We start from the raw sequence: 12610 nt of genomic DNA on the forward strand, positions 1-12610 counted from the left end.
ATGTTCACACCCTTTCCCTTGCCCACAATGTTCACACCCCTTCCCTTGCCCACAATGTTCACACCCCTTCCCTTGCCCACAATGTTCACACCCTTTTCCTTGCCGACCACTGGTGACCCTACCATAACAAGTGCAGCCACAAACTCCTGATCTGAACGATGGACCCCTTTTTTGGAGGGAGTAACATAGTAGTTGGGCCCCCTTACAGCTCTGGGCCCCCTGTGATTGCACAGGCTGCTCCACTGTAGTTACACCCCTGATCCCAACCATTGCTATGTAGAGGTAGCTCAGCATTTGTAATTACGGCCACATAAAAGGCAGCAGAATCAGTAATGCATTTATTTCATTAATACTCATTTATTTAATACTGATCAGGAGATATTTTCATTTTAAATGTTCTAAGTTGATTTTAGTTTTTTGTAGTCGGATTAACAAATAACTTGTAACAACTTTCACAAACCGCAATAACCAGGAACAGAATCAGAAGATATTTTCAATGGGAATGTGCAGTGTTTCTTTTTAATGTTTGTATTCATTCATGTTTGCACGGAAAAAAAAAATTGTGTGTATGTATATATGTATGTACTGTATGTGTGTGCAAAATGGTGCAGGCACATTCAACTGGTTATAATGGATCATTGCCCAAAGTAGCATGTTTACACAGTGCCCGGGATTCTCAGCGTGTAATGTCTGCACAGCTCACAAATTAGTGTCATTCATCATTTTAGTGCAGAGTGTGATACACGTCAGAGAAGAAAATTGGCAGGGATTTATGTGCTTTTTTTAAGTGTTTTTTTTTTCTGTAACATGAAATAAGGAAATGTATGTATGGATACCACTGAAGGCTATTATGATGCTGATTTAGATTATCTGGACATGTAGTGGTTAAGCTGTATGTATGCTATGTATATCCATGTTTGGATTGCTAAATGTTTGCTTAAACTCTGTTTACTAGGTGTGTTTAGTGGGTAGACACCTTGAGTGTAGTGCCCAGCAAGAATTGATGGATTTGCCCAAACGGGTTAATTTGGACTAACTCTGCTGACCAAGTGGGTGGGGTCTTGGGTGACGGTGTGTTGCTTTGAGATGTATATGTATGTGCTGTGTTCTAGAGGGTGCTTATACACCTGAGGAAAGGGGAAACCCTGAAACATGTGCGTGTTAAGCTACTAATTTATTAAACTCAAGTTAAACTCACCAGTGGAGTGCCTCCTTCAAATCTTTATTCTTGAGTCTTGGTTATCCTGCACTGACAGGGATTGGCTGATGCCGGATAAATGTGCTTTCTGGTTGCTTGAGACGCAATGTTAAAAATAGGCCTAGCTAATACAGTACTATACCCCACTCTATATACTTACCATGAACTCTCTATTCAATGTTAAAGTGGTCTGAAACTCCGACATAACATTCAATAAAAATGTGTTTTCCTACTTTTTATTACTCATACAGTTATCATATTTGCTTTTGTGCATAAGTAACGTTGTCTGTTTACAAATTACAAGTTTCCAAAGTGTAGTTTATCGTGCCCTTAAAGCTGTCATTGCATTTTATTCCAACTGCTTTTTTATTATATATTAACATCTTCTAATGAGCTATCCTGAACTGTATGTGTGTCTGAAGCACGGAAATCTCCTTTTCACACTGTGTTTACACAAATTGTTAAAACATTGGAATGTAAATAAAGATACTGTTATCTCCAGTTTGGATGCGGATTTGAAGCTGAATAGCAGGCCAAAGTGCTTTGTTTAACCATTTCAGTGATGTTCTGCTAAAAAAAATTCTGGGATAGTAACTTTCAAGCTGTAAGGAATCTTTTAGAGCAAAGTAGAAATGCTGGCTTTCAGACCACTTTAAGATACAGTAATTGAAAGTAAATTTTCCTTGGGGTAGCCGTGGAACCCAGTCATATAGCCCAGCAGAGCCCCCAAACAGGCTAAGAAGTTGGCCTTCACCCCTGTGAGTACTGCCAGCAGTTTGTGCTGGTTAATTGACTGCGGTTTTGTCTACTGCACATAATATAAGTACAAAGAAATGTGATGATTTGAGTTGATATATTTCATAAACCCAATCCTGATTGGTTCTCTAACTTGTCAGTGGGTACTACGGTAGTACTGCCATGTGGTATCCTGTATCACAAGCCTTGGCAGCTCCTGTGTGTTTTTACTGAACCCTGATTATACCTCCTATATGGCCTTTTCCATGTGCTCATGTACTCTGCATTCTGCTATTACTGACTTACCAGCCATGCCCGTGCACTAATGCAGCTGATGTGTTGTACTTACTCCATCTTGTGTTATTTTTTTTCTTTGTTCTTTCCTTCCTTTTAGATTAGAAAACTCTTTTCGGTATTGAGAGTAAGGTAAGACGTATGCAACTTGGAGGGCTGCACTGGTTTCCCTTGCTTGTTTCACGGTGGCTTTTCTCCTTCTTTTGCTAATCAGCTTTTATTATACATCTTGTAAGAAGGGAGGGAAAGACGCACACAAAAAACCAAAAATCCCTTTTCCATGAAAAGAAAAGAAATTCCCCAAGAAGCTGGAGAAACAAGTGGTGTTGGGAATGAACACCTGACTGTGTAGTGGCACTGACAATAACTCTGCTGCACCATTAGTAATTCCCCCTGCCCCTGCATGTCTGAGCTTCAACGGAAAGGCGCATTCTTTTTCCCTTTCTGCTGCTTCTGTTTGCTTGGGGCGGAATCTGACACCAGCACCTGCCATATACTGGAACATGTCTTTGTTGCTTTGCACTTTTGTTTGAATTGCTGCAGGGACACCAATGGGAGTTTAAATCCATTTACTTTTTTTTTTCCTCTCTCTCACTTCTGCTGCCTCGCTCTCATTCCCTCTGTCAGCTTAAGAAGCATAGAATAGGATCTGCAGATACACAGATAAGAATCGGCACGTGCTGTGCAACTCTAGCCCTTTGAGTTAGCTAAACTTAATAAGTACCTTTCTTTTTTCTCTCTCTCTCTCTCCCCCTTTTTTTCAGTTTTTTTCCTGGGGGAGGGCAGATTGGGCTTTTGAATGGAACAGCTGGGAGAGGACAGGCAGACAAAAGAAGGGGAAACATTGAGTGCCTTGAACCTAGAGATTGGAGGGAGCAGTCTACAGAGCAGGGAGCAGGCTGGCCACACGCCAGGTGTGACCTTTGCAGGCTGGTTGGCTTTGCTTGTTTGTCTGGGCAATTTACAATTCAGGGCTGAGGCTGAAAGACAGTGACAGCATACTTGTTGTGTATAATGAAGGACGCGGAGGAGGGCTGCTCCCCGGCATAATGATCACAAGCCATTCTCCAGCACAGACTATACATAATGATTCCCCCAAAACTACACCAGCATAGTGTGTGTATTAAAGGGAAACTAGCACATATTTTCAGTGAGTACAGTTTTAAATTTAATTTGTATTATTTCGTGTAAATTCAATATCAAGGGATTTCTTCATTTTTTTTATTTTTCAGCTTTATTTAGCAAAATATGTAAATTTGTATTGAAGCCACTAGAGGGCATTTCCCTAACAATCAACTGCTGAGATATGATTTCAGCCTCATGCAGAGTACTGTAATTCTCAGTGTGTCTGACATGACCAGTTAGCTGTGTACAGAGATATTAGACAGTCAAAATGATTTCTGGGGATTGCTTCAGTCATCAGTCTGATGTCCGGACAAGCGTTGCCCATCTTCAGCTCACAAGATAGGTGACAAGTCACCAGCCACAGTGGAAGCTTTCTAGCTGATCACATTGTCCCTGGACGTTGTGGAGAGCCTCCTGCCCCCCCCCCCCCCCCTTCTCTCTCCATAAGACTGAACTCTGCATGCATGACCTGCAACTGGCAGCAGGCAGTGCATCAGATCTGGTCTCTGCACAGGGCTATAGACTTGTGTTGTGAGAGGTGAACAGTATGGTACAGCCACTTTGCTGCATTTTAAAGCAGAAAACAGACCCTGCATGTGTAATGAGCATTCATGTCATTGCAAAGTATTCATGAAATTGTATATATTTGTATTGCACACACTGTTAGTGCTTTTTACATTTAAACTAAACCTCTGCATGTACAATAAAAATCTAACCTAATTTAAATTATAGATTAAATTTGACCAATCAGTCTTCAGCTGTATTTCTAAAAAAAAAATCTGTGATATTCCATAAAGAAACACAAAGCTTGGCATGAATAAAAAAGGTGAAACGTGTCTACCACCATGAGCATATCATCCACAGGTAATGAGGTGCATGAGCTGTATATGCCATATCCTAGCATAAGCCTATCTAGGTGTATACATGAGACAGCCAGTAAGGGTGTATGTAATATTTGATGGGGGCAGATGCTGCATAGAGGGGGGAGCACAATGGCTGTACAGGAAGCAAGAAATACTCAGGGGGTAGGGGGATACTGGCTGATTTTAGAAACGATTCTGGAATAACTAGACGTGTAGTTGGTCTCATGGGCTGACTTTGGTGAAAATTCAATTTAGATTAGAGTTTGTAGATCTGTGCATCCCAAGCATGATGACAACTTAGATTTCTTAATTCACAGTTTATTCTAACATTGATGCATGAAAATGGCTTAAAGCAGAACCTGAAGTGAAAATAAACTGATGTGAGAAATGATTGTGTATGCATTGTATAGTTCTAATCCTAAATTATTATGATTATTAATGATTTGTAAAGTGGCAACATACTCCGTGGTGCTGTACAAAGTTAATAGAACCTTTCTGGTATCCTACACTCCTATTTTGGTGTTAAAGGGCAAAAAATAGTTTTTTTCTTTTTAAATGTTTATTCTCCCCCATACAGCTTCAACCCTTAAACATTGATATAAAATGAGGGTGGGGGTGGGAGGGGAGAGGCATGGCTGAACCTCATACTTGAGTGTCAAAAATGAGTAGAGGAGAAGCTTAGGCTGCCCTCTTTTTCATATAAATTATTTTTTGTTTAATATAGAGTCATAAAACTGTATTCACATGTCCTCTTATATTCAAAGACTAAGGCCTCAATTCACTAAGATCATGCTGGAGATAATAAGGCAAGAGATAACTTACCTCCACACAGTGAAAGAGTTATTTTATCTCTTCATTCCTTAAGTTACCTCTTCTGTAGTTAATTTACCTCCTCTGTAGTTAAGTTACCTCCTCTGTAGTTATTTTCACACAGCAGTTAATAAACAGCCTGTCTTTAACTCTGGAGTTATTTTAAGGATTGAAGAGTTAACTTAAAGACAGAAGAGTTAACTTTAGGTTTGCCTGAGGTAAAATGTTTCCAGAATACTACATGCCTTATCACCATGGTGATAACTCTAGAAGAGTTATTAAAGACAGGAGATCAGCTTAGTGAATTGAGGCCAATGGGATTTACTTTTTTTCTTTTTTAACTATTGCTATTGTCACCTTGGCCTTTATTCCGTTCACTTTTTCTACTAGGAGATCATTTGTCATCTTCTGTTTAAAATAATTTTCCAAAACTCTGCAACTGAAACAAAAACAAAAGACCGGTTAGAAAGTACTGTCAAAATTATTTTGAGTATTTTCTTGCTTGTTGGTGGCTTAAAAGGCATTATATGTAGCAGCGGAGTAGATTAATAGAATGATCTCTGCAGCTGTGTGGTGCGTAGCAATAAAGCCTTGCTCCTTGCTGGCACAGAATTTGATACCTATACATCTAACCTGCTGGCACCTCCATCCTGTGGGAGCCGAAGTTCCTTTTCTGCTTTCTACCATGGTTTCCTTCACATGTTAGTCTGTCCACTGTTCACTTGCTTTAATAACTACTACGGTAGGTACGGTATTTGTGTTTAAACATTTATTGTGTACATTTGTTTCATCTTAATAGTTACATGAAAATACTACATTTGTACACCTGTCTGCCATGTCCTCTGGGATATTTAGCTCCGTCATATAATGGAAAAAGATTTTGTATTCAGGATTATGTTTATAAGCACTGTGATAATGTGTAAAGCCAGGGAGTCAACCAGTCCACACCCGGATCCCTCAAGGTGCAACAATCCACAGCAACAGAAGAAAAAGACTGGGTCTCCACCTGGATAAATGCAATTATAGCACTATTCTATTGCACCATAGTGACAAAACAACACAACGTTTCGGCCAGTAGGCCTTTATCAAGTGTTCACTTGACACTTGATAAAGGCCTGCTGGCCGAAACGTTGTGTTGTTTTGTCACTATGGTGCAATAGAATAGTGCTATAATTGCATTTATCCAGGTGGAGACCCAGTCTTTTTCTTCTATTGCTGTAAATGTCTTTGCCCTATCTGACTGGTACTGTGCTATCTGCTGCTTCCTCTGCAGACCACATCTGTTTCAGTCATGCTGATGCACCTGGGTCCCCCGTCCCAGCTCCCCTCCAGCTATTGCACAAAAGTTGTTAAAATGTAATGTCAACAGCGAGTGGGGACGCTTACCTTCTCTCTATGCCTTCCACCACTTGCCGCTTGACTTCCTGCAATGCTGCCCTCTATACTTCGGAGGACTGCATTGCAGGGAGTGATGCAGCAAGCGGAGGAAGTACAGAAGGTAAGCTCTCCACTCGCTGCGGACATTACATTTAACATCTTCTGCACAAATAGCTGGAAAGGGAGCGGGGACGGGCGACCCAGGTGAGGGAGGGGGGCGCGACCCCCCCTCCGCGCTGACCGCTGCCACCCCCATCCTGGCTGCTTCCCCCTTTAGCCTATACTTGGGGACACCACCTATGCTGAGGGGAGCAGGCAGTAGGCAAAACGGATCTCGCTTCGTGTCTGTGTAGAGGAAGATCAGTTTTTGCATTGCCTGCCATTACCCCTCTGTGTATCTGGATCCATGTGAAGTCCCAAAAAGTCCAGGCCCTGCGTTCAGTTTTTCAAAACTGATCCACTGGGACACACACGCATCCGTTTTGAAACTGAGTGAAGACTGCTGCTATTTTTAACATTTGTATCCGTGGCCCCGTTTTTGATCCGGGCCAAAAAACAGAGCCATGGATATGTTTTTAAAATAAGTGTGAACCTACTCTTACTCTACCTGTTCAGGCGTACTTTGGTGAGAGGCAGTAAGGCCATCCCTTGGCATAAGGAGTATATGTTCATCTATAAAGACCAAGGTGGGGCAGAGATTCTCCAACTTGCATTTTAAAGGAGAACTGTAGTAAGAGGTATATGGAGGCTGCCATATTTATTTCCTTTTAATCAGTACCAGTTACCTGGCTGCCCTGCTGAACCTCTGCCTCTAATGCTTTTAGCCACAGCCCCTCAACAAGCATGCAGCAGATCAGGTGTTTCTGACATTTTTGTCAGATCTGACAAGATTAGCTGCATGCATGTTTCTGGTGTGATTCACACTACTGCAGGCAAATTGCTCAGCAGGGCTGCCAGGCAACTGGTATTGCTTAAAAGGAGATCAATATTGCAGCCTCCATATACATCTCACTACAGTTATCCTTTAAGTACTGAGATTTAAAGCGCCACTGAAGCAAAAATAAACTTATGAAATAATGAAATGCATGTGTAGCATGGATAATTTAATAGATCATTAGAAGCAAAGAAAACAGACTCTGTTATATAGCTTTATTTATAACATCACATCATTCTGTCATATTTGCAGTTTGGAAACCACACTCTGTATTTTATGCTGTAAAACAGAGCAGAGCTAGTGCCCCTCTGAATTTTCCTGCAGTAAAACCTTATCTCGAGCTGTCTCTCACTGTATGTTTCTTGGCTGTTTAAAGGGAACCAGAGATGAACCATTCACACAAAATAAACATATCAGTTGATAGCTTGTAAAGAATAAATGCTCTACCTGATAATTTCGCCACTCTAGTGTGCCTTTTTGAGTGTTTTTTATCCATTATTGCTCCAGGAAAAATCCAATATGGCCGCCGGCTCATATCTCTTCTGCTTCCAGGTTATAAACTGTTCTGGATGTGCTGTCTAGCCTCTATGAGACTATAGACAAGCAGGGCTGCTGCTGCAGCCTTTCATCTGTGTGCTTTCAACTTTATTATTCTGGTACGCTGTGTGGCAGCCTGTAGGAAGTGTCTCTTATAGAAATGAAACTGCATACAGTAGATAATAATGATGACTGGCTGCACAGTGCACACAGATCACACAGACACACTTGTCTGTTTCAGAGCTTCTTTCTGCAGGAGCAGCCCCTCCCATGTCATCATCTCTGTAAAGCAAAAAGTCCAGGTCAGCACGCCTTTTCAAAATGCAGATTGTCTCAATTTATTGCTTCATAAGCACGTGAAAAATGACAATTGTTTTGGGGCCACGGCGGGTCCCCTTCTTCAGATAGTGCAAACATCAGCTCTGAGTATGCAAAGCAGGAAAGCTGAGCCAGGAGGGAGCAGGTTTGGGCTTGAAAAGACTCCACAGAAGACTGACTCTTCTATAATGATTCCAGGTCAAACCCAGACTGAATGCTCAGTCGGGGATTCTTATCAAAGCGGAAACAGATTAAGCAGAGAAGAATGAAACTAAAAGCAGGGTAGGTGTTTACTGTCATGTTCCCACTGATAAATGTAATAACATACATGAGGGTGCTTCGTCTCTGGTTCTCTTTAAGCTATTTAGAAAACAGGGTTGGATCAAGTTGGTTGAATAGCTCAGAGAAGCTCTTTTGGACAGGTAACACGTTTTAACTCTTTCTGTACTAGGAAACAACCTGAGACTTTGCTACTAATATTCTATTTATGTGCACCACACATAAAATACATTATTTCAGAAGTTTATTTCTGCTTCAGATTTGCTTTAAATATTCTGTGAAAATATTTTATCCCAAGGATGTAACTTCCTCTATGAGATCCAAATATATCTTGGCACTTTGATGCAGAATTGGCTGAGCTGCCCAGGAGGTTTTGTTTTGCCTTTTCGTGAACCAAGCCTGAGGTTGTGAAAAGTTCACCAGGAAGGGCAATTGGTATGACTTCACCAGAGTGAATTATGTAACAGATAGCTGAGTGCTGATTCTCTCCTGAGTCAACTGTGAGCTGCCCCACGCTTGACGGGCAGAGAAAATGTCATTATCCCCATTACATTGTTGTTATCGTTCTCTTTACGGTACATACTGCCTTAAACCTTTACCATCAACACTTTAGATGTAGTATATTCTTTGCATGTGTTTTTTTGTTGCTCTTAATATACCGTAATGCACATTATTAAAGGACCACTGTCACGAAAATTTTAAAATAAATGTAAACACATACAAATAAGAAGTAGGCTTCTTCCAGAGTAAAATGAGACATACATTACTTTTCTCCTAAGTTGCTGTCACTTACAGTAAATAGTAGAAATCTGACAGAACTGACAGGTTTTGGGCTAGACCATCTCTCCATAGGGGATTCTCAGCATGGCCTTTTATCCTCTATAATAAACCCCTTTGTCTCTGCGTCCCATCCCTGCACTTCCTGTGTGTGTGTGTCCCGTGTTTTGCGCTACTGCGCATGTGCAGGGAGGAACGCAGAGACTGAGGAGAGCTTGCGCGGTAACTGTGCGGCGGTGGAGGTGGGGTTTCAACCAGACATAGAGCCCGTTTTTAAACGGGCTTAGGTCTATTAGTTCTTTTATAAAGACATTCCCTGAAAAAGATTTATACAAAGCTGCTGGCCAGCCTCCATCCTCGCTGCACACTTTTTTAGCAGTTGGACAGGGCAGCTGACATTCACTAAGTGCTTTTGAAAATAAAGAAAACCCTAAGGGCCCCGCATGAGGAGATGGGTTAGTCCACTTCTTATTTGTTTGTGTTTACATATATTGTACATTTTAAGATTTTTGCAACAGTGGTCTTTTAAAAATGATTGTAATCATTAAGAAGATAGAGTTTCTGTATATTGCGGCCGTTGTTCTGCTATTTCCACCAGCCCATATTGCTAGGATGTGACCTTGTTAGGGCTGTGATGAATCATTCCTCTTTAAGTGCCTTATTGCGGGTCCCAGCCAGTGCGCCTGCCTGGGATGAAGCGGGTTAATTGGTTTACAGCTTGGTGTGGAAACAGACCTTCAAAGTTTCATTACAAGAAAAAGGCCAAGTAATTAGAGTTCGTGCCAGGCAGCTTGCGAGTGGAATTACAATATTTGTATGAAAGGCTTTATCTTCTGCGGTTATTACCGGCTTGTTGTGCAGCTGCCGTCTCTCTATCAATCAAGATGCTTCAGGAGAAGCTTCAAGGTTGATTGCATAGTTTAGGATTTGCCAGAAGAAAGTTTTGACTGATGGAATGTGCAAAGTTTTCAGGCTAATGGAATGTTGTGAGTGCTTGTAAGCACCTAGGTGTGGCCTGTCTTTACACAACCCTGTCTGTTTGGACTGCACTGTTCTTTCTACACACAGGAGCGGTATTGTTGAATAGCTCACAAGAAGGCTGCTTGAGCTTGCCCAATTGGCTGAATTTGTATTAATTTGACCATCTGCCATTCTGTTTAGCTGCAGGAACATATGATACAAAAAGCCTCTCCCTCCCCCATCTCTGTGCCCCCAGGGAACACACACACAAAAAGAGAGGATAAAGAATTTCCATTGCTAACCCCCAGACTAACAAGCATCTGCATTTTTTCACAGATCAGTTTTCTTTATGTACCATCCGTTGCTGAGTTCGATTTTTCCCCCTCTTTTGCAGCTCTTGCGCTGCTATCTTGGTTTAGATTATTTTAACAGTAAATGTTATTTTAAAACAGGCTAAAAATAAAAACGTGTAAATACTAGAGATATATTGGTTTAGATGTGTAGAGTGTTGTTGTTTTTTATTATTATTATTATTTATAGAGTACTAACATCTTCCATAGCACTGTACATTGTGCAAAACACAAAGTGGGGAGCACAATGTTATCTTGGGTTTTTTTTTTGTTTTTCTAGCTTTTTTTTTTAAAAGGTTTATCTTTGTTGTTGTTATTTGTGTGTTTATAAGGCTGCTTATGAAAGTGAAATTTGTATCACTTTTCCTACGGTCTATGGTTTCAATAAGCACCGCTATCCAATCAGTGTCAGGGAATAGAATTAATTGGACAGAGTGGAAAACCTTGTCCATCCACCATTATTCCCTAAAATAAATGCTTATTCAATACAAAAAAAAACAAAGGAGGACCTCAGCCTGTAAAGAGAATTTATGCGTTATTAGCCAAACTGTAGCTGACTATATAGTCTGGCTAGCTCAATGTTTTGGTCACTTGGTAGCCCGATCTCCAGAGCATGAGGCTTTATTCAGTACTTGTCACTCTAATCAAAAAGTTCTAATTAGGATGATTGACTGTTATCTGCGAGTGCATAATAGCCTGGGAGCTGTGTATGCTGTGCTTAGAGGATACCTGTAGCCACCTAAAAAATGACATACTCACATAAGAGGGAAGGCTCTAGAAGATCCTATAGAGTCTTCCCAAATCTCTCTCTGTCTTTACATTCGCTCACTGTTCCCAATTCAAATTTCCCACTGTTGACATTTAAATCCCCACACAATTTGGGCCCTGGGTACATGATGTATTTGCCGAAACTGCACCACACCTCTCTCAACCTTAGATCAGCATGATCCATAAACACAGAATGCACCTCAAAACCTTTGGAGCCAGAGCTTTCTGTTATGCTGCCCCTACCATTTGGAATTCCCTACCACACCCAGTAAAGATAGCTCCATCCCTGGAGATATTCAAATCCAGAATTCTCCCTCTGTACCAACATTTTACCAATCAACAAATTACTGGTTTGAGCTATGTTTATGCGCTTGAGTCCTATGGGAGAAAGCGCATTACAAATGTTGTTTGTTGTTGCAGCAGCAACCTACAACAGGCCTGTTCAGTTCCACATATATCTCGCTCATCCCTATAATGCATTTTAATGAGGGGCTGCTCTCATACTTTCAGTAGATTTTACTTTCTACTGGAACCGTGAATGTTGCCGAAAACCCATTAGAGATGTCCGACATTTGTCGGATAACATGTGTGCTCATGATCGTGCCATGCAACAGTCTGCTGCTTGCATGTTTGCTCCTTCCCCCTTCCTTTCTCTGCAGGCACATAAATATAAACTTTTAGTAAGCTTAGGTATTTGCGTTTCCACTTCAGTCAGTAAACATGTCCCTTGGAGAGCTGTGCTTGCATATTTGTCAGACCCCCTATCTATGGCCAGCTTTGGTTTTCCTACTGTGATCTTTTGAACTGTTGAACTGTTACTAGTGAATAGAAGAAGGAATGTTAGTAGCCTTTTTTGTCTGTTTACATACAGTGTTGATTGGACCATATATAATGGTTTGGTCTAACAATGAAACCTGCTGCCCACTGACCTCAAATTCCTCTGCCCTTTGTCGCATCACTAACAGTTAAGGAATTTCACTTCAGTTGCTAACTGTAGGTATAAATCTCTTTAGACATTTGCTTTATGGCAGGAACATTAAACTATAAGTAGATTAGAATGTAAGCTCCTCTGAGAGTCTCTTGGAGATGTACTCTGTAAGGTGCTGTGGACTAATCAGCACTATACAAGTACATAGTTATAATAACCATTTTCATTCCTACAGGCAGCAGTAGACAATTCAGGACATATCACCATTGCTTGATCTGGCCGTAAATGAGAGGTCTCTGTGTATCTTAAAGGGAACCTAAACTGAGATGGGACATGGAGGTTTCCTTTTGAACAATA

At 41.0% G+C, this 12610-nt stretch overlaps 1 protein-coding gene across 3 annotated transcripts in view; it reads left to right on the plus strand.

Annotated features, from left to right (window-relative positions):
- RALGAPA2 (Ral GTPase activating protein catalytic subunit alpha 2) overlaps positions 1 to 12610 on the plus strand; it is a 493961-nt gene that overhangs the window by 467679 nt on the left and 13672 nt on the right. The window contains exon 40 of one of the 3 annotated variants that reach the window (XM_068232437.1): positions 2328 to 2359. The exons of the other annotated variants lie outside the window; for them this stretch is intronic. Coding sequence (XP_068088538.1) covers positions 2328 to 2332 — 5 coding nt within the window. The 3' untranslated portion in view covers positions 2333 to 2359. The remainder of the gene's footprint in view (positions 1 to 2327; positions 2360 to 12610) is intronic. 3 annotated transcript variants of the gene reach the window in all.

The sequence above is a fragment of the Hyperolius riggenbachi genome, chromosome 4, assembly GCF_040937935.1.
Source record: "Hyperolius riggenbachi isolate aHypRig1 chromosome 4, aHypRig1.pri, whole genome shotgun sequence".
NCBI classification, from domain to species: domain Eukaryota; kingdom Metazoa; phylum Chordata; class Amphibia; order Anura; family Hyperoliidae; genus Hyperolius; species Hyperolius riggenbachi.